General features: G+C 42.6%; 1 protein-coding gene across 1 annotated transcript in view; it reads left to right on the top strand.

Moving 5' to 3' along the window:
* TLN1 (talin 1) overlaps positions 1-26814 on the top strand; it is a gene marked incomplete in the record, with an annotated part of 895533 nt that overhangs the window by 411101 nt on the left and 457618 nt on the right. Inside the window, 5 exon segments of the mRNA XM_053700951.1 lie at positions 12116-12229; positions 12532-12645; positions 15305-15439; positions 15619-15747; positions 15826-15928. Of these exon segments, the coding sequence (XP_053556926.1) occupies positions 12116-12229; positions 12532-12645; positions 15305-15439; positions 15619-15747; positions 15826-15928 (595 nt within the window).

The raw sequence follows: 26814 nt of genomic DNA, 5'->3' as shown, positions 1-26814 counted from the left end.
GGATCCAGGTCCAGGGACCCGGAAGCGACGCTGATAGATGCTCTAGCAGCGCCTTGGTCTTTCAACCTGGCTTACGTGTTTCCACCGTTTCCTCTGCTCCTTCGACTGATTGCCAAAATCAAGCAGGAGAGAGCATCAGTGATTTTGATAGCGCCTGTGTGGCCACGCAGGACCTGGTATGCAGACCTAGTGGACATGTCATCCTTTCCACCTTGGACTCTTCCTTTGAGACGAGACCTTCTACTTCAAGGTCCTTTCAATCTTCCAAATCTAATTTCTCTGAGACTGACTGCATGGAGATTGAACGCTTGATTTTATCAAAGCGTGGCTTCTCCGAGTCTGTCATTGATACCTTAATACAGGCACGAAAGCCTGTTACCAGGAAAATCTACCATAAGATATGGCGTAAATATCTTTATTGGTGTGAATTCAAGAGTTACTCATGGAGTAAGGTTAGGATTCCCAGGATATTATCTTTTCTCCAAGAGGGTTTGGAGAAAGGTTTATCAGCTAGTTCTTTGAAGGGACAGATCTCTGCTCTTTCTATTCTTTTGCACAAGCGTCTGGCGGATGTTCAAGACGTTCAGGCGTTTTGTCAGCCGTTGGTTAGAATTAAGCCTGTGTTTAAACCTGTTGCTCCCCCATGGAGCTTAAATTTGGTTCTTAAAGTCCTTCAAGGGGTTCCGTTTGAACCTCTTCATTCCATAGATATCAGGCTTTTATCTTGGAAAGTTCTTTTTTTGATGGCTATTTCCTCGGCTCGTAGAGTCTCCGAGTTATCTGCTTTACAATGTGATTCTCCTTATCTGATCTTCCATGCAGATAAGTTAGTTCTGCGTACAAAACCTGGGTTTTTGCCTAAGGTAGTATCTACTAAGAATATCAATCAAGAGATTGTTGTTCCATCATTGTGTCCTAATCCTTCTTCAAAGAAGGAACGTCTTTTACATAATCTGGGCGTGGTTCGTGCTTTAAAGTTTTACTTACAAGCTACTAAAGAATTTCGTCAAACATCTGTTTTGTTTGCTGTTTACTCTGGACAAAGAAGAGGTCAAAAGGCTTCGGCAACCTCTTTTTCTTTTAGCCTATGAGACTGCTGGACAGCAGCCTCCTGAAAGGATTACAGCTCATTCTACTAGAGCTGTGGCTTCCACTTGGGCCTTTAAAAATGAGGCTTCTGTTGAACAGATTTGCAAGGCGGCGACTTGGTCTTCGCTTCATACTTTTTCAAAATTCTACAAATTTCATACTTTTGCTTCTTTGGAGGCTAATTTTGGGAGAAAGGTTTTACAGGCAGTGGTACTTTCCGTTTAAGTACCTGCCTTGTCCCTCCCTTCATCCGTGTACTTTAGCTTTGGTATTGGTATCCCACAAGTAATGGATGATCCGTGGACTGGATACACCTTACAAGAGAAAACACAATTTATGCTTACCTGATAAATTTATTTCTCTTGTGGTTTATCCAGTCCACGGCCCACCCTGTCATTTTAAGGCAGGTCAAAATTTTAGATTAAACTACAGTCACCACTGCACCCTATGGTTTCTCCTTTCTCGGCTTGTTTCGGTCGAATGACTGGATATGACAGTTAGGGGAGGAGCTATATAGCAGCTCTGCTGTGGGTGTCCTCTTGCAACTTCCTGTTGGGAAGGAGAATATCCCACAAGTAATGGATGATCTGTGGACTGGATACACCACAAGAGGAATTTATCAGGTAAGCATAAATTGTGTTTTTTGTAGCTGAAGGCGGTGTGGTAGAGCGGTGCGCCGGGGGTTGGTAACTGGTAGCTGCTGGGGTGACTGTGGGTCGGTACTCCACTCTGGCAGGGGGCTTAGTGGTAGCAGTGTCCAGTTTGCGGGCATCCGTATACTCATCTGCCAGGCGAGCAGCTTCATGCAGTGTGGAGGGTTTACGGTCCCGAACCCACTCTCTAACTCCTGCGGATAACTTGTCGAAGCAATGTTCCAACAGGAATAGCTGCAGCACCTCTTCCCCAGATACGGCTTGGCACCCCGCTATCCAGTGAGCTGCTGTGCGGTGCACCTTACATGCCCGCTCGACGTAGGAATCTCCAGCTAGTTTAACAGTGTCTCTGAACCGCCTCCTGTATGCCTCCGGTGTAATCGCATACCTGGAGAGCAGAGCCTCTTTTACAGCATTATAATCCCCGACTTCCTCATCTGGAATGGCCCGAAAAGCCTCGCTGGCCCGGCCGGATAATTTTCCGGATAATATCGTGACCCAGTCCTCTGCGGGTACCTTGTGTAGTGCACATTGCCTCTCAAAATCCGCAAGGTACCCATCAATCTCTCCTTCTGTTTCCATGAAGTTTTTAAAAGCTGCAAAATGTACCTTTCTCTTTTCCACTGGGGTTGCTGTGACTTGGGCTGCTGCAGCGCTGCTTTGGCAATGTAGGTTGGCATCCACAGCTGCTATGACCCAGTCGATAATTTCGGCAGTCGGGTTGGGGCCATAATGTGCCAGTCTTATTTAAACCGCCCGGTCAAAGCTTGCTTCTTCGGGAGTTCTGTCTGATATGCTGGGCTCATTGGTTCCTTCGGGCCCTGGTACTCCGTCCATCTCGGTCAGTATTGTAATAATCTCCCTCTTCCTGAGGTTACTGGCTCGTCTGCCCAGTTTTTCTAGCAGATCTTTAAGGGTGGCTCTTTTCAGCCTTTCATACTGTATTCCCATTAGGTCTGGATGTGTAGTTGCTCTTCTGGGCTATGAGGACTATTCCGTCGCTTGCCACCAATTGTAGCGGAGAGGCAGTAGGATCCGCAATATCTTTTAGTTAGGCAGAGACATCCTCATCTTAAAAATGTCGTCTAAATAATTCAGTCCAAGTTTAAGTCTAAATCAGCTATTTATTTTGCTTCTAGCCACTGCTTAAAAGTGGTGCAACAACTACAACTGCTAACAACAACTGTCTTAGACAATATATATTAATTAAAATATTTTTTTTTTTTTTTTTTTTTTTTTTTTATATATATATATATATATATATATATATATATATATATATTTTTTTTTTGTTTTTTACTTTGTCCACACTTATATTGTCAGTGCTAGGTAGTTTTAGAATGTTTCACGAACTTAATTTCAATATATGGAACCCCAAATGTAAAATTAAACACATAGTTAGAAACAGTAACCTCAACATCCTATCATAACTTTTCAGCGCAAACACATACAAGTACAATATATGTTTTTAAATATGTCACATGCTAACAAATAAAATCTATTTTTGAAAACATTACAATACAACTAGGTTTATAATAAGGCTAGTAGTTTAATTATGGTCTATAGGACATATAGTCAGTAACATCACTTAAACTAAAAAAGATATAACTAATACCTTCACAATAAGGGGTTAAAAAAAACAAATACCTACATATATCATCAGTATAGACACTAATTGCAGGCACAATGTGATTATGTTTTTTGAAGTTTTGCATATATGTATAATGCTATAACATTATAATGCATAATTTCCCAATTCTGGTTATCCATCTTAACATCTATGCATATATCAAGAAAATGTATAAAACTGAACAAAGTTGAAAAACATACTAGTTGTTTAATGACAAATTACCTAAATGCCAACTTCCAAAATGGAGGATGTAACTACAAACCTGGCAGAAACTCGTCAATGGATTGTTTAAAAGGACTCTTGGACATGCGCACTAACATTCCTTGACAAAGCATACCAGCGAAACGTACGTCGGAACTGAACTGTTCTATATTGAGTTTTATCGCGTCTCTACACTAGCCAGGACACTTGGGGGCTTAGCGCTATTGTCTTGCTACTAAAGAGCTTTTGGTTTCGGCGGTCACACTCCTGCTGATCCATTTACCTCTTTGCAAGTTTGGCGATTTGAAGCATTTATTACAGCATATCTGCTTTTGTACCCTTACATTGTGGTGTTATCAAGGCTTATGTGACGCTTTTATATATTTTAAAATAAATTTGTATCCAAGTTTTGCCTAGTGTACTGTTTTCCCATCAGTATAAAGTGGGAGTGCGCATATCCTTGAGCTTAGTCGAAAGCTCCAACAAATGTGAGTAGTCATTTGCTACAAAACAACTACTTCCTCAAAGTGCCGTTACAGATCCACACTATGTTGCAATTTTCTGTTTCCTTTTTTATGGGATCTCACTGAGGAATGCTAACAAGCTGAAAAACTCATCCAGAGGACACAGACATATCCTTGATTCAGAACTTTAGTTGGTTTTCCTTTTATGATTTTTGTTATCACATTTATTTCACATTTTTTTCTTTGTGATATTTGGTATATTTATTGTAATTTTGTCTTAGACAATACAGTTACTCAAAACTGAAGTTAACCCCTCCAGTACTGTTGGATTTGCACCCTGTACCTATAATGGGCACAGGGTGACTTAACATAATGCCCGAATCCATAATCCGTAGGGAGGTTGACAGAGGGGTCTGTCACAAAGTTGTTATCTTGGAAAGTTTTTATTTCTTGTTGCTAGTTCTTCTGCTTGGAGAGTGTCAGAGCTCTGGGCTTTACAGTATGAGTCTCCTTATCTTATTTTCCATTCAGATAAGGTCGTTTTACGTACTAAATTAGGATTTCTTCCTAAGGTTGTTTCTGATCGGAACATTAATCTGGTGATTGTTGTTCTTTTCCTGTGTCCTAATCCTCCTTCTCAGAAGGAAAGACTTCTGCACAATTTGGACATGGTCCGTGCTTTAAAAGTTTTACCTGCAGGCGACTAAGGACTGTCGTTAGTCTTTTTCTTTGTTTGTGGTTTTCTCAGGAAAACGCAGAGAGACAGAGAGCTACGGCTACTTCTCTTTCTTATTGGCTGAAGAGTAACATACGTTTTGCATATGAGACTACTGGACAGCAGCCTCCCGGGAGAGTTACGGCTCATTCCACGAGGGCTGTTGCTTCCTCATGGGCATTCAAAAATGAAGCTTCTGTGGAACAGATTTGCAAGGCTGCAACTTGGTCCTCTCTTCACACTTTTTAAATTTCTTTAAATTTGATACTTGTGCTTCGGCTGAGGCTGCTTTTGGGAGAAAGATTCTTCAAGCAGTGGTGCCTTCTGTTTAGGTTCCCTGTCTTGTCCCTCCTGTATCATCTCCGTACTCTAGCTTGGCTATTGAATCCCATTAGTAATTAAGATGATCCGTGGACTCGTGTCTTAAAAAAGAAAATAAAATTTATGCTTACCTGATAAATTTATTTCTTTTTTGACACGATGAGTCCACGGCCCGCCTTGTTCTTATAGACAGGTTGTGGGTTATTGTAAACTTCCGACACCTGCACCTTGGCTTTTCCTTTCTCTTCCTAACTTCGGTCGAATGACTGGGGTGGGAGGGAAGGGAGGAGCTATTTAACAGCTCTGCTGTGGTGCTCTTTGTCTCCTCTTGCTGACCAGGAGGTGAAAATACCATTAGTAATTAAGATGATCTGTGGACTCATCGTGTAAAAAATTAAATAAATTTATCAGGTAAGCATAAATTTTCTTCTTTTGCGACTTGGGGACCTTCATCTTCAGTTGCTTTGTAGAGTGTGGTTGCACTGTGTTAGTGGAAGATCCTCTCTGTTTCAGACTCCCGGCCTTATCCCGTGGTTTCTGTATTTCTGGGGTTTGGGCTTTTCCTCCCCTTGTTTCTATGAGACTGGTTGGGTCTTTCTTAGCCTGACCCGGTTTCTCTGGTTTTTGCTCTGTGTTTTTATTTAGGACTCGTTCTGCCCTTTTTAGGGTTTTTCTTCTGGAGTTCCTTATGCTAGCTGGAAGTTAGCTCAGCATACTAATGCACTGTGGCTACTCTGCACTGTAGCAAACTGAGGGTTGCAAGTTCGATCCCCAACCTCGAACCTCCTTTTGAGGTTGATAAAATGACTGCCGAATTCTAGTTCCTGCGGTCTCTAGCAAGGCTGTGGACTATCTGCGGGTCGGTGTCCTTGGGCCTATTCTTTTTTTTCTGAATTGTTCTCGGCTTTGGACAAAGCAGGATTTTGTTGGTTAGGGCTTTTCAGGCCAGGTGCCCTCAGAATGGGCCGCCTCTTGTACCCTCCATTTTTTCATTCAATGTCCTCTATAGCTTGGGTATTGTTTTCCCAAAAGTAATGAATGCAGCTGTGGACTCTTTCCATCTGAAGAAAAGGAAATGATCAGGTAAGCATAATTTTAAGTTTTTTGAGATGGAGATCAGAGCATTCAGTTTGGGTTGGTAGAATCAGGTCAGTTTGTTTTGATCAATAATGGTCCTCATGCTTTATTCATATTCATTCATGTTTGAAAGTTTCCTGATTTCTCCTCAAGCTTCCTTGATCTCCAGAGATACACAGGAGTGCACATTGTGTTATTTGCTTAATAAATAGACACTTTTTGCTTTTCTTTTAGATTTTTACCTCCTTTAGGACCTTTACAATGGTTCTTCTGACCTTTATTGCTTTACTGTGTGTTGTAACTTTAGTGAGCTTGCAGGGTTTACATGTGTAATGTGCTTATTAGCCTGATCTAACAAGAGTCCCCTTGTGGCGATGCTGATAATTACACTAATGAGCTAGCATGGGTCCCTTTGTGGTGGTGGTAGTAATTACACTAGTGTGCTAACAATTCCCCTTATAGTGGTGCTGATAATTACACTACTGAGCTAACAATAGTCCCCTTGTAGTGGTGCTGATAATTACACTTCTGAGCTAACAATAGTCTCCTTGTAGTGGTGCTGATAATTACACTTCTGAGCTAACAAGAGTCCCCTTGTGGCGGTGCTGATAATTACACTTCTGAGCTAACAATAGTCTCCTTGTAGTGGTGCTGATAATTACACTTCTGAGCTAACAAGAGTCCCCTTGTGGCGGTGCTGATAATTACACTTCTGAGCTAACAATAGTCTCCTTGTGGCGGTGCTGATAATTACACTAGTGAGCTAACAAGTCCCCTTGTGGTGGTGCTGATAATTACACTAGTGGCTAACAAGTCCCCTTGTGGTGGTGCTGATAATTACACTTCTGAGCTAACCAGTCCCCTTGTGGTGGTGCTGATAATTACACTTCTGAGCTAACAATAGTCTCCTTGTGGCGGTGCTGATAATTACACTAGTGAGCTAACAAGTCCCCTTGTGGTGGTGCTGATAATTACACTAGTGGCTAACCAGTCCCCTTGTGGTGGTGCTGATAATTACACTTCTGAGCTAACCAGTCCCCTTGTGGTGGTGCTGATAATTACACTTCTGAGCTAACAATAGTCTCCTTGTGGTGGTGCTGATAATTACACTTCTGAGCTAACAATAGTCTCCTTGTGGCGGTGCTGATAATTAAACTAGTGAGCTAACAATAGTCTCCTTGTGGTGATGCTGATAATTACACTTCTGAGATAACAATAGTCTCCTTGTGGCGGTGCTGATAATTACACTTCTGAGCTAACAATAGTCTCCTTGTGGTGGTGCTGATAATTACACTTCTGAGCTAACAATAGTCTCCTTGTGGCGGTGCTGATAATTAAACTAGTGAGCTAACAATAGTCTCCTTGTGGTGGTGCTGATAATTACACTACTGAGCTAACAATAGTCTCCTTGTGGCGGTGCTGATAATTACACTTCTGAGCTAACAATAGTCTCCTTGTGGCGGTGCTGATAATTACACTAGTGAGCTAACAAGTCCCCTTGTGGTGGTGCTGATAATTACACTAGTGGCTAACCAGTCCCCTTGTGGTGGTGCTGATAATTACACTTCTGAGCTAACCAGTCCCCTTGTGGTGGTGCTGATAATTACACTTCTGAGCTAACAATAGTCTCCTTGTGGTGGTGCTGATAATTACACTTCTGAGCTAACAATAGTCTCCTTGTGGCGGTGCTGATAATTAAACTAGTGAGCTAACAATAGTCTCCTTGTGGTGATGCTGATAATTACACTTCTGAGATAACAATAGTCTCCTTGTGGCGGTGCTGATAATTACACTTCTGAGCTAACAATAGTCTCCTTGTGGTGGTGCTGATAATTACACTTCTGAGCTAACAATAGTCTCCTTGTGGCGGTGCTGATAATTAAACTAGTGAGCTAACAATAGTCTCCTTGTGGTGGTGCTGATAATTACACTACTGAGCTAACAATAGTCTCCTTGTGGCGGTGCTGATAATTACACTTCTGAGCTAACAATAGTCTCCTTATGGTGGTGTTGATAATTACACTTCTGAGCTAACAATAGTCTCCTTGTGGCGGTGCTGATAATTACACTTCTGAGCTAGCATGGGTCCCCTTATGTTGGTGCTGATAATTACACTACTGAGCTAACAATAGTCTCCTTATGGTGGTGCTGATAATTACACTACTGAGCTAACAATAGTCTCCTTATGGTGGTGCTGATAATTACACTACTGAGCTAACAATAGTCTCCTTGTGGCGGTGCTGATAATTACACTTCTGAGCTAACAAGAGTGCCCTTGTAGTGGTGCTGATAATTACACTTCTGAGCTAACAAGAGTCTCCTTGTGGCGGTGCTGATAATTACACTTCTGAGCTAACAAGATTCCCCTTGTGGCGGTGCTGATAATTACACTTCTGAGCTAACAAGATTCCCCTTGTGGCGGTGCTGATAATTACACTTCTGAGCTAACAATAGTCTCCTTATGGTGGTGCTGATAATTACACTACTGAGCTAACAATAGTCTCCTTGTGGCGGTGCTGATAATTACACTTCTGAGCTAACAATAGTCTCCTTATGGTGGTGCTGATAATTACACTACTGAGCTAGCAAGAGTCCCCTTGTGGTGGTGCTGATAATTACACTACTGAGCTAACAAGAGTCCCCTTGTGGTGGTGCTGATAATTACACTACTGAGCTAACAAGAGTCCCCTTGTGGCAGTGCTGATAATTACACTACTGAGCTAACAAGAGTCCCCTTGTGGTGGTGCTGATAATTACACTACTGAGCTAACAAGAGTCCCCTTGTGGTGGTGCTGATAATTACACTACTGAGCTAACAAGTGTCTCCTTGTGGTGGTGCTGATAATTACACTACTGAGCTAACAAGTGTCTCCTTGTGGTGGTGCTGATAATTACACTAATGAGCTAGCATGGGTCCCTTTGTGGTGGTAGTAATTACACTAGTGATCTAACAATACTCTCCTTGTAGTGGTGCTGATAATTACACTACTGAGCTAACAAGTGTCTCCTTGTGGTGGTGCTGATAATTACACTACTGAGCTAGCATGGGTCTCTTTGTGGTGGTAGTAATTACACTAGTGATCTAACAATACTCTCCTTGTAGTGGTGCTGATAATTACACTACTGAGCTGACAAGGGTCCCCTTGTGGTGGTGCTGATAATTACACTACTGAGCTAGCATGGGTCTCTTTGTGGTGGTAGTAATTACACTAGTGATCTAACAATACTCTCCTTGTAGTGGTGCTGATAATTACACTACTGAGCTGACAAGGGTCCCCTTGTGGTGGTGCTATTAATTACACTACTGAGCTAGCAATGCTCTCCTTGTAGTGGTGCTGATAATTACACTAGTGATCTAACAATACTCCCCTTGTGGCGGTGCTGATAATTACACTTCTGAGCTAACAAGAGTCTCCTTGTGGTGGTGCTGATAATTACACTTCTGTGCTAACAAGAGTCTCCTTGTGGTGGTGCTGATAATTACACTAGTGAGCTTACAAGAGTCTCCTTGTGGTGGTGCTGATAATTACACTTCTGAGCTAACAAGAGTCTCCTTGTGGTGGTGCTGATAATTACACCACTGAGCTAACAAGAGTCCCCTTGTGGCGGTGCTGATAATTACACTTCTGAGCTAACAAGCGTCTCCTTGTTGTGGTGCTAATTACACTAGTGAGCTAACAAGAGTCTCCTTGTGGCGGTGCTGATAATTACACTTCTGAGCTAGCAATAGTCTCCTTGTGGCGGTGCTGATAATTACACTTCTGAGCTAACAATAGTCTCCTTGTGGTGGTGCTGATAATTACACTTCTGAGCTAGCATGGGTCCCTTTGTGGTGGTAGTAATTACACTAGTGATCTAACAATACTCTCCTTGTAGTGGTGCTGATAATTACACTACTGAGCTAACAAGTGTCTCCTTGTGGTGGTGCTGATAATTACACTACTGAGCTAGCATGGGTCCCTTTGTGGTGGTAGTAATTACACTAGTGATCTAACAATACTCTCCTTGTAGTGGTGCTGATAATTACACTTCTGAGCTAACAAGAGTCCCCTTGTGGCGGTGCTGATAATTACACTTCTGAGCTAACAATTGTTCCCTTGTGGTGGTGCTGATAATTACACTAGTGAGCTAACAATACTCTCCTTGTGGTGGTGCTGATAATTACACTAGTTAGCTAACAATACTCTCCTTGTGGTGGTGCTGATAATTATACTAGTGAGCTAACAATACTCTCCTTGTGGTGGTGCTGATAATTACACTATTGAGCTAACAATACTCTCCTTGTGGTGGTGCTGATAATTACACTAGTGAGCTAGCAAGAGTCCCCTTGTGGCGGTGCTGATAATTACACTTCTGAGCTAAGAAGAGTCCCCCTGTGGCGGTGCTGATAATTACACTTCTGAGCTAACAAGAGTCTCCTTGTGGCGGTGCTGATAATTACACTAGTGAGCTAACAAGAGTCTCCTTGTGGCGGTGCTGATAATTACACTAGTGAGCTAACAAGAGTCTCATTGTGGTGGTGCTGATAATTACACTACTGAGCTAGCATGGGTCCCTTGTGGTGGTGCTGATAATTACACTAGTGAGCTAACAAGAGTCCCCTTGTGGCGGTGCTGATAATTACACTTGTGAGCTAACAAGAGTCTCCTTGTAGTGGTGCTGATAATTACACTTCTGAGCTAACAAGAGTCCCCTTGTGGCGGTGCTGATAATTACACTACTGAGCTGACAAGTCCCCTTGTGGCGGTGCTGATAATTACACTACTGAGCTAACAAGAGTCTCCTTGTGGTGGTGCTGATAATTACACTTCTGAGCTAACAAGAATCCCCTTGTGGTGGTGCTGATAATTACACTACTGAGCTAACAAGAGTCTCCTTGTGGTGGTGCTGATAATTACACTTCTGAGCTAACAAGAGTCCCCTTGTGGCGGTGCTGATAATTACACTACTGAGCTAACAAGAGTCCCCTTGTGGCGGTGCTGATAATTACACTACTGAGCTAAAAAGAGTCCCCTTGTGGTGGTGCTGATAATTACACTACTGAGCTAACAAGTGTCTCCTTGTGGTGGTGCTGATAATTACACTAATGAGCTAGCATGGGTCCCTTTGTGGTGGTAGTAATTACACTAGTGATCTAACAATACTCTCCTTGTAGTGGTGCTGATAATTACACTACTGAGCTAACAAGTGTCTCCTTGTGGTGGTGCTGATAATTACACTACTGAGCTAGCATGGGTCTCTTTGTGGTGGTAGTAATTACACTAGTGATCTAACAATACTCTCCTTGTAGTGGTGCTGATAATTACACTACTGAGCTGACAAGGGTCCCCTTGTGGTGGTGCTATTAATTACACTACTGAGCTAGCAATGCTCTCCTTGTAGTGGTGCTGATAATTACACTAGTGATCTAACAATACTCTCCTTGTAATGGTGCTGATAATTACACTAGTGATCTAACAATACTCCCCTTGTGGCGGTGCTGATAATTACACTTCTGAGCTAACAAGAGTCCCCTTGTGGCGGTGCTGATAATTACACTTCTGTGCTAACAAGAGTCTCCTTGTGGTGGTGCTGATAATTACACTTCTGAGCTAACAATAGTCTCCTTGTGGTGGTGCTGATAATTACACCACTGAGCTAACAAGAGTCCCCTTATGGCGGTGCTGATAATTACACTTCTGAGCTAACAAGAGTCCCCTTGTGGCGGTGCTGATAATTACACTTCTGAGCTAACAAGAGTCTCCTTGTGGCGGTGCTGATAATTACACTTCTGAGCTAACAAGAATCCCCTTGTGGCGGTGCTGATAATTACACTTCTGAGCTAACAAGAATCCCCTTGTGGCGGTGCTAATAATTACACTTCTGAGCTAACAAGAGTCTCCTTGTGGCGGTGCTGATAATTACACTTCTGAGCTAACAAGAGGCTAATGCAATCTAACATTTCCTTCTCTGTTCTTATCCTCAGCAAGCTGCAAAACAAGCTGCAGCATCAGCCACGCAGACCATCGCAGCGGCTCAGAATGCAGCGTCCAGCAACAAGAACCCGGCAGCACAACAACAGCTGGTCCAGAGCTGTAAGGTGTGTGATGGTGACTCTTCTTGTACCCTTTGCTTCCTCTTTCTTCTCTTATCTGCTGGTCCAGAGCTGTAAGGTGTGTGATGGTGACTCTTCTTGTACCCTTTGCTTCCTCTTTCTTCTCTTATCTGCTGGTCCAGAGCTGTAAGGTGTGTGATGGTGACTCTTCTTGTACCCTTTGCTTCCTCTTTCTTCTCTTATCTGCTGGTCCAGAGCTGTAAGGTGTGTGATGGTGACTCTTCTTGTACCCTTTGCTTCCTCTTTCTTCTCTTATCTTACTGTGTTACCTGTATTTCTCATTCCAGGCTGTGGCTGATCAGATCCCGATGTTAGTCCAGGGAGTTCGGGGAAGTCAATCTCAGCCCGAGAGTCCGAGTGCACAGCTGTCTCTGATTAGTGCCAGCCAAAACTTCCTGCAGGTGTGTAATGATGTATGTAACAGGTGTGCAATGATGTATGTAACAGGTGTGCAATGATGTATGTAACAGGTGTGCAATGATGTATGTAACAGGTGTGCAATGATGTATGTAACAGGTGTGCAATGATGTATGTAACAGGTGTGCAATGATGTATGTAACAGGTGTGCAATGATTTATGTAACAGGTGTGCAATGATGTGTGTGACAGGTGTGTAATGATGTATGTAACAGGTGTGCAATGATGTATGTAACAGGTGTGCAATGATGTATGTAACAGGTGTGCAATGATGTATGTAACAGGTGTGCAATGATGTATGTAACAGGTGTGCAATGATGTATGTAACAGGTGTGCAATGATGTATGTAACAGGTGTGCAATGATGTATGTAACAGGTGTGCAATGATGTATGTAACAGGTGTGCAATGATGTATGTAACAGGTGTGCAATGATGTGTGTAACAGGTGTGTAATGATGTATGTAACAGGTGTGCAATGATGTATGTAACAGGTGTGTAATGATGTATGTAACAGGTGTGCAATGATGTATGTAACAGGTGTGCAATGATGTATGTAACAGGTGTGCAATGATGTATGTAACAGGTGTGCAATGATGTATGTAACAGGTGTGCAATGATGTATGTAACAGGTGTGCAATGATGTATGTAACAGGTGTGCAATGATGTGTGTGACAGGTGTGTAATGATGTGTGTGACAGGTGTGTAATGATGTGTGTGACAGGTGTGTAATGATGTGTGTGACAGGTGTGTAATGATGTGTGTGACAGGTGTGCAATGATGTGTGTGACAGGTGTGCAATGATGTATGTAACAATGTAACAGGTGTGCAATGATGTATGTAACAGGTGTGTAATGATGTATGTAACAGGAGTGCAATGATGTATGTAACAGGTGTGCAATGATGTATGTAACAGGTGTGCAATGATGGATGTAACAGGTGTGCAATGATGGATGTAACAGGTGTGCAATGACTGATGTAACAGGTGTGCGATGATGGATGTGACAGGTGTGCGATGATGGATGTGACAGGTGTGCGATGATGGATGTGACAGGTGTGTGATGATGGATGTGACAGGTGTGTAATGATGGATGTGACAGGTGTGTAATGATGGATGTGACAGGTGTGTAATGATGGATGTGACAGGTGTGTAATGATGGATGTGACAGGTGTGTAATGATGGATGCGACAGGTGTGTAATGATGGATGCGACAGGTGTGTAATGATGGATGCGACAGGTGTGTAATGATGGATGCGACAGGTGTGTGATGATGGATGTGACAGGTGTGTAATGATGGATGTGACAGGTGTGTAATGATGGATGTGACAGGTGTGTAATGATGGATGTGACAGGTGTGTAATGATGGATGTGACAGGTGTGTAATGATGGATGCGACAGGTGTGTAATGATGGATGCGACAGGTGTGTAATGATGGATGCGACAGGTGTGTAATGATGGATGCGACAGGTGTGTAATGATGGATGCCACAGGTGTGTAATGATGGATGCCACAGGTGTGTAATGATGGATGCCACAGGTGTGTAATGATGGATGCCACAGGTGTGCAATGATGGATGCCACAGGTGTGCAATGATGGATGCCACAGGTGTGCAATGATGGATGCCACAGGTGTGCAATGATGGATGCCACAGGTGTGCAATGATGGATGCCACAGGTGTGCAATGATGGATGGGACAGGTGTGCAATGATGGATGGGACAGGTGTGCAATGATGGATGCGACAGGTGTGCAATGATGGATGCGACAGGTGTGCAATGATGGATGCGACAGGTGTGCAATGATGGATGCCACAGGTGTGCAATGATGGATGCCACAGGTGTGCAATGATGGATGCCACAGGTGTGCAATGATGGATGCCACAGGTGTGTAATGATGGATGCCACAGGGGTGTAATGATGGATGCCACAGGGGTGTAATGATGGATGCCACAGGGGTGTAATGATGGATGCCACAGGGGTGTAATGATGGATGCCACAGGGGTGTAATGATGGATGCCACAGGGGTGTAATGATGGATGCCACAGGGGTGTAATGATGGATGCCACAGGGGTGTAATGATGTAGGCCACAGGGGTGCAATGATGTATGCCACAGGTGTGCAATGATGTATGCCACAGGTGTGCAATAATACATCTGCACATGCCTCATGTTTTGCACTGTGCAATGGGGAGACTATCGTGTAATAAACTTTATGTATAAGTCGTTGAGCTGGTTTAAACCATATAAAAATTAAAAACAAAAAAAAAACAAAAAACTTTTTGTGGCTGGATATGAGACACCATAAAACTTTCTTCTGGTACAGTCTCACACGAATTTTGACCATGGCTGATAAGTGTCATGAGTGTAATCAGACCCAGAGGTTTTGCTTCCGCTTTACCTCCCCCAGTGATCTCTATCTAAGTGTATAAGGCCCTTGGCTGTCAATTTAAGTACAGTTTACATGTCTATTGTGGATCTTTACTTTTGTCTGAATGTTCTGTAGTTTTTATAGTATACTGTTCACATTAACAAAACTGGCACCCACTCTGGCCCCTGAGGCACACCTCTGGTGACAAATTGTGTATCTCACACAACTGCGTATATTGCCCTGCTCTGTGTGTAACACTAATCTATATATGTTATTTTCTAGCCCGGTGGGAAGCTGGTCTCTGCTGGGAAGGCTGCTGTCCCCACGGTTTCAGACCCTGCCTCAGCAATGCAGCTCAGTCAGTGCACTAAGAATTTGGCATCAGCACTGGCTGAACTCCGTACTGCAGCACAGAAGGTACATTTAGCATGTTTGTTGGTGTCATTTTTCCTTTTCTTGATTGGGTATACTATGTAATCTTAGTGTAGCAGGCTTCTTTGTAATATGCCTGCTGTTTCTAGCCTTTTTACCATGGTATGTGCCACTTGCTGTGGAGCAGAATACGGACTTTGTGTAAATGTGGTGTTTCCTCCTAGGCTCAAGAAGCTTGTGGCCCTTTGGAAATTGACTCTGCACTTAACCTTATCCGATCCCTGGAGCAAGATCTGCAGGAGGCACGAGCAGTGGCAAGGGAGGGTAAACTAAAGCCCCTTCCTGGTGAGACGGTAAGTTATTTTTTCATTGGTGGCTACTGATGGGTATCTAGTTGTGTTGTTATGAATTGTAAAACATGTCTTCTGCAGATGGAGAAGTGTGCACAGGATCTGGGGAACAGCACAAAGGCTGTAAGTTCATCTATTGCACAGTTATTGGGAGAGGTTGTCCACGGCAACGAGAATTACACAGGTAGGTTAAAATAGCTTCAGTGGTCTCAGCCTTCCAACCACCCCAATCTTTCAGCCGCCCTCACCTCTCATCCTTCCCACCCGCCCCCACCTCTCAGCCTTCCGTCACACCTGCCCCCACCTCTCAGCCTCTCTCAGCCTTTCCAACTGCCCCCCACCTCTCAGCCTCTCTCAGCCTTCCAACTGCCCCCCACCTCTCAGCCTTCCTTCCCACCCGCCCTCTCCTCTCAACCTTCTGCCCTCCCCCGCCTCTCTCAGCCCTCCTCCCGCCCCTCGCATCTCCCTCATAGTTCTCTCCTTATTCTCTGCTACACGGTTTGATCTTTATGATCTTCTTTTAGTCTGAAATGATAAAAAGAACATTAGGGGCGCCTCCTAGTGCAGATCAGTTGGTAACAAAGAGACCATACAAACAAGTGTTAATATGGCAATATTACTCACAAATGGAGCAGCACACGTGCTGTTGGACACAGGCTGAAGATTTAATGTGCGCTTCAGCTCACTACTGGAGGTATTCTCCAAACTGGTCTGTTGAAGATCCTGATGCTTCAAATGTTGTCTAAGGTTATGTACGCCAATCTAAATAGGACAACAGGAGCATACGACAAACACTTCCTAGTGCAGATCAATCATATACCGGAGTTGGCTCAGATATAAAATGTAAGTATAATACTCACAAACGTTGCAGCACTCTGTTGTGCTGATAGGGACAGACTGGAGTCTCACAACGCTCCAGCTCGCTGCGACTGCTCGTAATCAGGTGAAAGATGCTGCAGTTCAGTGAACTCCCTTGTTAGGAGTTTGCGGGGTTCGTTGTTGCTTATTTGTACTTTGACAAAAAGTGATACAGGATACAAAGTACTTAAAAAAAATTCTTGAACGTTTAATAAAATATTGTTTAAAACACTAAAAAGGGCACAATAGTAAATTGCTACGCGTTTCTCGGTCCTCCGACCGTTTAATCAGGCATAATTACTAAAAGCTTTGTATCCTATTTAAATGTGCAACACCCAATCCCCTCGCAGTTCAACTATGACGTCATTTTCTCTTGTTAAGTGTAGTCAGTCCACGGGTCATCCATTACTTATGGAATATATCTCTTCCTAACAGGAAGCTGCAAGAGGATCACCCAGCAGAGCTGCTACATAGCTCCTCCCCTCACATGTCATATTCAGTCATTCTCTTGCAGCCTAACTAAAGATAGGTCGCTGTGAGAGGTCTGTGGTGTTTTTTAACTTAGTTTATTTCTACAATCAAAAGTTTGTTATTTTAAATGGCACCGGAGTGTGCTGTTTATTCTCAGGCAGCATTAGAAGAAGAATCTGCCTGGGTTTTTTTCTATGGTCTTAGCAGACGTAACTAAAATCCACTGGCTGTTCTCATCTGAGGAGTGAGGTAACTTCAGAGAAGGGGAATAGCATGCAGGGCCCCCCTGCAAATGAGGTATGTGCAGTAATTATTTTTCTGAGGAATGGAATTGACTGAGAAATACTGCTGATACCAATGTAAAGTAAGTTCAGCCTTAAATGCAGTGATAGCGACTGGTATTAGGCTGATGAGTGTGTGTACACTGAATGTATTTTTCTAAGGAATGGAATTGACTCTGAAAATACTGTTAATACTGAAATAATGTATGAGCCTTAACTGCAGTAAAAGCGACTGGTAGCAGGCTTATTAATAATAATACATAGTTTTCAAATGTATGTTTAAAACGTTTACTGGCATGTTAATCGTTTTTTATGAGGTACTTGGTGATAAAACTTATTAGGGCATGATTTTTACCACATGGCCATCTTTGTTTTCTGCATAGAAACAGTTTTCTGAGCTTCCCCACTGTTGTAATATGAGTGGGAGGGGCCTATTTTAGCGCTTTTTTGCGCAGTAAAAATTCAGTCACAATCTGTCTACTTCATCCTCCATGATCCAGATCGTCTCTAGAGAGCTCAGGGGTCTTCAAAATTCATTTTGAGGGAGGTAATCAGTCACAGAGACCTGTGACAGTGTGTTTTGACTGTGAGAAAAACGTTAATTATTAAATTGTTATCCGTTTTTGGGTATTAAGGGGTTAATCATCCATTTGCTGGTGGGTGCAATCCTTTGCTAACTTAATACATTTACTGTGAAAAATTGGTTGCTATAACTATTTTGGTTCATTGTTATTTCAACTGTGACAGCTTTCTGTGCTTCTTAAAGGCACAGTAGCGTTTTTTATATTGCTTGTAAATTTATTTAGAAAAGTATTTCCAAGCTTGCTAGTCTCATTGCTAGTCGGTTTCAACATGTCTGACACAGATGAATCTCTTTGTTCACTATGTTTAAAGGCCAATGTGGAGCCCAATAGAAATTTATGTACTAATTGCATTGATGCTACTTTAAATAAAAGTCAATCTTTACATGTAAAGAAATTATCACCAGACAACGAGGGGGAAGTTATGCCGACTAACTCTCCTCACGTGTCAGTACCTTCGCCTCCCGCTCAGGAGGTGCGTGATTTTGTGGCGCCAAGTACATCAGGGAGGCCCTTACAAATCACTTTGCAAGACATGGCTACTGTTATGACAGAAGTATTATCTAAATTGCCAGAATTAAGAGGCAAGCTCGATAGCTCTGGGTTAAGGACAGAGCGCGCGGATGATGTGAGAGCCATGTCAGATACTGCGTCACAGTTTGCAGAACGTGAAGACGGAGAGCTTCATTCTGTGGGTGACGGATCTGATCCAGGGAGACTGGATTCAGAGATTTCTAATTTTAAATTTAAGCTTGAGAACCTCCGCATATTGCTAGGGGAGGTATTAGCGGCTCTGAATGATTGTAACACGGTTGCAATTCCAGAAAAATTATGTAGGTTGGATAGATACTATGCGGTACCGGTGTGTACTGACGTGTTTCCTATACCTAAAAGGCTTACAGAGATTATTAGCAAGGAGTGGGATAGACCTGGTGTGCCCTTTTCCCCTCCTCCCATATTTAGGAAAATGTTTCCTATAGACGCCACCACACGAGACTTATGGCAGACGGTCCCTAAGGTGGAGGGAGCAGTTTCTACTTTAGCTAAGCGTACCACTATCCCGGTGGAGGATAGTTGTGCCTTTTCAGATCCAATGGATAAGAAATTAGAGGGTTACCTTAAGAAAATGTTTGTTCAACAAGGTTTTATCTTACAGCCCCTTGCATGCATTGCGCCTGTCACTGCTGCGGCGGCATTCTGGTTTGAGTCTCTGGAAGAGGCCATTCGCACAGCTCCATTGGATGAAATTATGAACAAGCTTAAAGCACTTAAGCTAGCTAACGCATTTGTTTCTGATGCCGTCGTACATTTAACCAAACTTACGGCTAAGAACTCCGGATTCGCCATCCAAGCGCGCAGAGCGCTATGGCTTAAATCCTGGTCAGCTGACGTGACTTCTAAATCTAAATTGCTTAATATTCCTTTCAAAGGGCAGACCTTATTCGGGCCCGGCTTGAAAGAAATTATAGCTGACATTACGGGAGGTAAGGGCCATGCTCTACCTCAGGACAGGGCCAAATCAAAGGCCAAACAGTCTAATTTTCGTGCCTTTCGTAACTTCAAGGCTGGAGCAGCATCAACTTCCTCCGCTCCAAAACAGGAAGGAGCTGTTGCTCGGTACAGGCAGGGCTGGAAAACTAACCAGTCCTGGAACAAGGGCAAGCAGGCCAGAAAACCTGCTGCTGCCCCTAAGACAGCATGAAGAGAGGGCCCCCTATCCGGAAACGGATCTAGTGGGGGGCAGACTTTCTCTCTTCGCCCAGGCTTGGGCAAGAGATGTCCAGGATCCCTGGGGGTTGGAGATCATATCTCAGGGATATCTCCTGGACTTCAAAACTTCTCCTCCACGAGGGAGATTTCATCTTTCAAGGTTATCAGCAAACCAAATAAAGAAAGAGGCGTTTCTACGCTGTGTACAAGACCTTTTACTAATGGGGGTGATCCACCCAGTTCCGCGGACGGAACACGGGCAGGGAATCTATTCAAATCTATTTGTGGTTCCCAAGAAAGAGGGAACCTTCAGACCAATCTTGGACTTAAAAATCCTAAACAAATTTCTAAGAGTTCCATCATTCAAAATGGAAACTATTCGAACCATCCTTCCCATGATCCAAGAGGGTCAGTACATGACCACAGTGGATTTAAAGGATGCCTACCTTCACATACCGATTCACAAGGATCATTATCAGTACCTAAGATTTGCTTTCCTAGACAGGCATTACCAGTTTGTAGCTCTTCCCTTCGGATTTGCTACGGCTCCAAGAATCTTTACAAAAGTTCTGGGCTCACTTCTGGCGGTACTAAGACCGCGAGGCATAGCGGTGACTCCGTACCTAGACGACATTCTGATACAAGCGTCATGTTTTCAAACTGCCAAGTCTCATACAGAGATAGTTCTGGCATTTCTGAGGTCGCATGGGTGGAAGGTGAACGTGGAAAAGAGTTCTCTATTACCACTTACAAGAGTTCCCTTTCTAGGGACTCTTATAGATTCTGTAGAGATGAAAATTTACCTGACAGAGGCCAGGTTATCAAAACTTCTAAATGCTTGCCGTGTCCTTCATTCCATTCCACACCCGTCAGTAGCTCAGTGCATGGAAGTAATCGGCTTAATGGTAGCGGCAATGGACATAGTACCATTTGCGCGCCTGCATCTCAGACCGCTGCAATTGTGCATGCTAAGTCAGTGGAACGGGGATTACTCAGATTTGTCCCCCCTACTAAGTCTGGATCAAGAGACCAGAGATTCTCTTCTATGGTGGCTCTCTCGGCCACATCTGTCCAAGGGGATGACCTTTCGAAGGCCAGATTGGACGATTGTAACAACAGACGCCAGCCTTCTAGGCTGGGGCGCAGTCTGGAACTCCCTGAAAGCTCAGGGATTATGGACTCAGGAGGAGAAACTCCTCCCAATAAATATTCTGGAATTAAGAGCAATATTCAATGCTCTCCTAGCTTGGCCTCAGTTAGCAACTCTGAGGTTCATCAGATTTCAGTCGGACAACATCACGACTGTGGCTTACATCAACCATCAAGGGGGAACCAGAAGTTCCCTAGCGATGTTGGAAGTCTCAAAGATAATTCGCTGGGCAGAGTCTCACTCTTGCCACCTGTCAGCGATTTACATCCCAGGCGTAGAGAACTGGGAGGCGGATTTTCTAAGTCGCCAGACTTTTCTTCCGGGGGAGTGGGAACTTCATCCGGAGGTCTTTGCTCAACTGATTCTTCGTTGGGGCAAACCAGATCTGGATCTTATGGCGTCTCGCCAGAACGCCAAGCTTCCTTGTTACGGATCCAGGTCCAGGGACCCGGGAGCGGTGCTGATAGATGCTCTGACAGCCCCTTGGGTCTTCAACATGGCTTATGTGTTTCCACCATTCCCGATGCTTCCTCGTTTGATTGCCAAGATCAAACAGGAGAGAGCTTCGGTGATTCTTATAGCGCCTGCGTGGCCACGCAGGCCCTGGTATGCAGACCTAGTGGACATGTCGTCCTGTCCACCGTGGTCTCTACCTCTGAGACAGGACCTTCTAATTCAGGGTCCTTTCAACCATCCAAATCTAATTTCTCTGAGGCTGACTGATGGAGATTGAACGCTTGATTCTATCAAAGCGTGGCTTCTCGGAGTCGGTTATTGATACCTTAATACAGGCTAGGAAGCCTGTTACCAGAAAAATGTACCATAAGATATGGCGTAAATATTTATATTGGTGCGAATCCAAGAGTTACTCATGGAGTAAGGTTAGGATTCCTAGGATATTGTCCTTTCTACAAGAGGGTTTAGAAAAGGGCTTATCCGCTAGTTCGTTAAAGGGACAGATTCTGCTCTGTCTATTCTTCTACACAAGCGTCTGGCAGAAGTTCCAGACGTTCAGGTTTTTTGTCAGGCTTTAACTAGGATTAAGCCTGTGTTTAAGACTGTTGCTCCGCCGTGGAGCTTAAACTTAGTTTTTAATGTTCTTCAAGGCGTTCCATTTGAACCCCTTCATTCCATTGATATCAAGCTGTTATCCTGGAAGGTTTTGTTTTTGATGGCTATTTCCTCGGCTCGAAGAGTCTCTGAGTTATCTGCCTTACATTGTGATTCTCCTTATCTGATTTTTCATTCAGACAAGGTAGTTCTGCGTACTAAACCTGGGTTCTTACCTAAGGTAGTTACTAACAGGAATATCAATCAAGAGATTGTTGTTCCATCACTGTGTCCTAATCCTTCTTCAAAGAAGGAACGACTTTTGCATAATTTGGACGTAGTCCGTGCCCTGAAGTTCTATTTGCAGGCAACTAAAGATTTTCGTCAAACTTCTTCCCTGTTTGTCGTTTACTCTGGACAGAGAAGAGGTCAAAAGGCTTCGGCTACCTCTCTCTCTTTTTGGCTTCGTAGCATAATACGTTTAGCCTATGAGACTGCTGGACAGCAGCCTCCTGAAAGAATTACAGCTCATTCTACTAGAGCTGTGGCTTCCACCTGGGCCTTTAAAAATGAGGCCTCTGTTGAACAGATTTGCAAGGCTGCGACTTGGTCTTCGCTTCACACCTTTTCAAAGTTTTACAAATTTTACACTTTTGCTTCTTCGGAGGCTATTTTTGGGACAAAGGTACTTCAGGTAGTGGTTCCTTCTGTTTAATGTTCCTGCCTTGTCCCTCCCTTCATCCGTGTACTTTAGCTTTGGTATTGGTATTCCATAAGTAATGGATGACCCGTGGACTGACTACACTTAACAAGAGAAAACATAATTTATGCTTACCTGATAAATTTATTTCTCTTGTAGTGTAGTCAGTCCACGGCCCACCCTGTCTTTAAGGCAGACCTAAATTTTAATTAAACTCCAGTCACTGCACCCTATGGTTTCTCCTTTCTCGTCTGCTTTGGTCGAATGACTGAATATGACATGTGAGGGGAGGAGCTATGTAGCAAGCTCTGCTGGGTGATCCTCTTGCAGCTTCCTGTTAGGAAGAGATATATTCCATAAGTAATGGATGACCCGTGGACTGACTACACTACAAGATAAATAAATTTATCAGGTAAGCATAAATTATGTTTTTAGCCCAGGTTTTCCCTATCACATACTTGGTCCTCAAGTTTTTTAACATATAATGTGCCACAAAAAATAAACAGCCTTGATCCCCAACTGAACGATATAATGTATCACATAGGTTTGCTGCTACAAAATTACAATATTAAAATATTATGACTTTATACAACATCATTTAAACAGAATTCCATAATTATAAACATGGTTAGAGACATAGATACCGACTATTTTGCCGACCTAGACCACAAAAAAAAATAAAAAATAAAATAAAATGTTTGCTCTAAATATCAAACTCATCCTATAATCAAACTGAATTTTTGATTAATATATTTTCCATAACCTTCCTATTAGAAAATAAAGAGGGAGAGGGAAAACCATACAAGAAGCAAAATTACAAAAAAATGAAGAAGGGAATTTTCAACTTATCACATATATTGTCGGACGCTGAAGTTTGTATTTTACGGAAGGGTTTATCCTATTGTCCCTCAAATTCACAGAATATCTTCAACCTTTTTGTAGATTCAAATAAATTTACAAGGAAGTTATCTCTACAGAGATACTTTGTCGAAAAATAATTAAAAAAGAAAAACCAAATAGGATTCCCTATAATTACTGATTCTATGGAAATTAGTTCCAATAAAAATATGGAAAAAATGATATATGTGGATCCCAATGATTTTGCTGAGGAACTATTTGATACATATATACATACAGATTTAGCTCCACAATCCACCTTCAATGCCCCTAGAGAAGACATCACATATATTGATTTATTTCAAAATTTAGTATTGGAAGATTTTAAAACCATTCCCAAACATAATATGGGCAAACATAATATGTGGCCCAACAAAAGAAAGGCCTTATTAAACTTAGGGAATAACATAAACATCGTTATACGCCAGGCCAATAAAGGTGGTGGGGTGGTATTACAAGATTATTGTGACTATGTTAGTGAGGCAAGACGCATCCTTCTAGATGAAACCTATTATATCAAATTAAAAGGTGATCCAATTAAGGTATATACTTCACGACTAGAACAACTAATAGAATTTGGGTATGAAGAAGGCATTTTAAATAAGAAAGAAAAAATATTTCTTTTTCAAGATACGATGAGTCCACGGATTTCATCCTTACTTGTGGGATATTGCTTCCTGGTCAGCAGGAGGAGGCAAAGAGCACCACAGCAGAGCTGTATATATAGCTCCTCCCTTCCCTCCCACTCCAGTCATTCTCTTTGCCTGTGTTAGTGATAGGAAGAGGTAAAGGGAGGTGTTAGTTTAGATTCTTCAATCAAGGGTTTATTATTTTTAAAATGGTACCAAAGTGTGCTATTGTACTATAGGGTGTAGCCGTAATCCTTGTCAGCCTCTAGAGTAGAGCTACAGGTGGCTTTAAAGCAATGGGAACTGGTGGGGTTTTACCCTCGCTGTGCCTCCCATACTAGTGCTGCCCTTTTTATACTGATGGTCTTAGCAGATATTAACTAAGGCCCTTCTTTGTCCACAGAGCTGCTAGAGGAAGAAGACCTCTTGATCCTGTGGGACTTCTCATGCTGTTAATCAGCACTGAGGTAAGTGCAGTCTTTTATTTTCTGGGACACTGGCTACCTCAGAATGGACTGTGTGCTTATCTGTTGCGAACAAGAGCCCTTTGACAAAAATAGGGCTGCTTTCTATAACAGTGTGTGTGAGTTGGGAGTACTGAGGTACAGGTGCAACTAACAATAAGGGATTACTTTAGGGTTCTAACGTTTATTATCCTATGTGATCCTAAGACTGGGGCTTGTGTGTGACACTTAAGAGGTGCTTATACTTGGGACGCTGGGGTTACCGGAGTCTTATTATAGGACTCCGGTTTGCGGCTGTGTGTTACTCCGGTTTTTACTTGAGTACAGACGTAGTATTTTGGCGGTTAGAGAAGCGGGTTTCAGGCCACGCTGAGGACTTCATCAAAATCGGAAGTTCTTTGCCGCGCGGAGTACAGGCTAATGCAACGGCCAAGATGGGTGGGACTTGCTTGGGGCGCTTGTCTTTTTGCAGCGCAGATAGTATTACGCAAGTCCCGGCTGCTGACAGTCTACGTTTATCGCCGCGACCGCATGGTGACAGTGAGAGAGTGGTCTTAGGCGTTGTCTGTGATTCATCCGGTTCGTCTTTTCAGTGTGGTCGGAGGACCGTGGGGGCAGGTAGGCGCCTCAGCAGAGCTGTTGAGGCGAGGTACTGAATAAAATATTTTATTTTTTATATATACCGGAGGCAAGGGATATAACAGATAAAACGTAAACAGAATATATATAAAGTGAGATAAGTGTTAAAATTATTTTAATACAACAAGGTTAAAAAATCATGGATCCATGCTAAAAATGATACAATAATGAATGAAAAACAGAAAATAGGACAATGCAATAAGAACAATGCAATATAAATTCAAATGCAATATATATAAGGATTAAACAATAAAAGAAAGAAGAGAAACAGAGCTCTCTAAGGGGTGCAAATCCCCACAACTGGTTAAGTCCTAGAGAATGGAGAATATAGGTCCCATAAAGTCTATCCTAAAAATATATACTGATGAATGGTGACTCAGTCCGTCCTGGAAAAAATACAAAAATGCTGTGGTGTAAAGTGTCCAAATTAATTCCAATTCTCAGTGTAGAGACAAATATTCCTCAGTGTACAAAACTTTTCCAGTGAAAAATAAGTCCTCAGTGAAATAAAAAAAATATAAATATATAAAAATATATAGTGATGAAAATCCTCAGTGAAAAAAAAAAAAATGATTAAAAAATATGCATCAAAAACTAGTGTGGAAAAAATATATGTGAAAAATATTGTGGTGTACAGATAGTCAATCACAAAAATCACAGATGTGTGGGGTGTAAAGTTGAAAGAAATCTGATAGCAGGGTGACTTGCAACTTAGTAGGATATATGAGAGCAGGTACTGTGACCTATGAGAAAAGAATGCTGCTCGTGCGAAGTGAGTGCTCTAAGTATCTGCAATTGATGAATGAAACGTCCTCAACCTAAAAGAAATAAACATAGCAAAATAACGTACTTAAAATCAAAAGTATATAGGAATAAGGCTTACCAGTCGGTCTACGCGTTTCGGTCCGTGATAGGCCTTTATCAAGGACTTATTTTTTACTTATATTGTTCATTCTTTCAGCGACTGAATGTTTATATTTAAAGGCGCAGTATCTGATCAGTTCTAAAATTATCTGACAGATTTTTAGTCTGTGCTGCTATTTTTATGTTAGTTGGCTAAGTTAAGAGCCTATTCTTTTGACCAATTTGCTTCTTGCTTTCTATTATCATGGATACTGATAATATCCCAACTGTGGCGTGTTCTATGTGTTTGGATTCCACTGTGGAACCCCCTGCTCCTTTTTGTCCCTCATGTATTGAGAGGGCCTTGAATTTTAGAGACAAAATTGTTTTTGACAAATCTTTGACTAAGTTGAATGCTTCTCACGAGTCTACAGATGAGATGCAGAGCATGCTGCAGCTTTCTCCCCAAGTGTCACAGCCCTTAACACCCGCCCAAGCGGGACCTTGTATTTCACCAGTTTCTGCAGCTTTTACATTAAGACATAGCTGCAGTGATGTCCTCTACACTTCCTTATGCTTGGCTAATTTCTTTCATGTAATTGGCAAGAGTTCATGAGCTAGTGACGTATGGGATATACAATCCTACCAGGAGGGGCAAAGTTTCCCAAACCTCAAAATGCCTATAAATACACCCCTCACCACACCCACAATTCAGTTTTACAAACTTTGCCTCCTATGGAGGTGGTGAAGTAAGTTTGTGCTAAGATTTCTACGTTGATATGCGCTTCTCAGCATTG

This window comes from Bombina bombina, chromosome 2 (assembly GCF_027579735.1).
Source record: "Bombina bombina isolate aBomBom1 chromosome 2, aBomBom1.pri, whole genome shotgun sequence".
NCBI classification, from domain to species: domain Eukaryota; kingdom Metazoa; phylum Chordata; class Amphibia; order Anura; family Bombinatoridae; genus Bombina; species Bombina bombina.
Note: the sequence above shows the minus strand (reverse complement) of the source record. Positions and strands in the feature narration are given on the sequence as shown.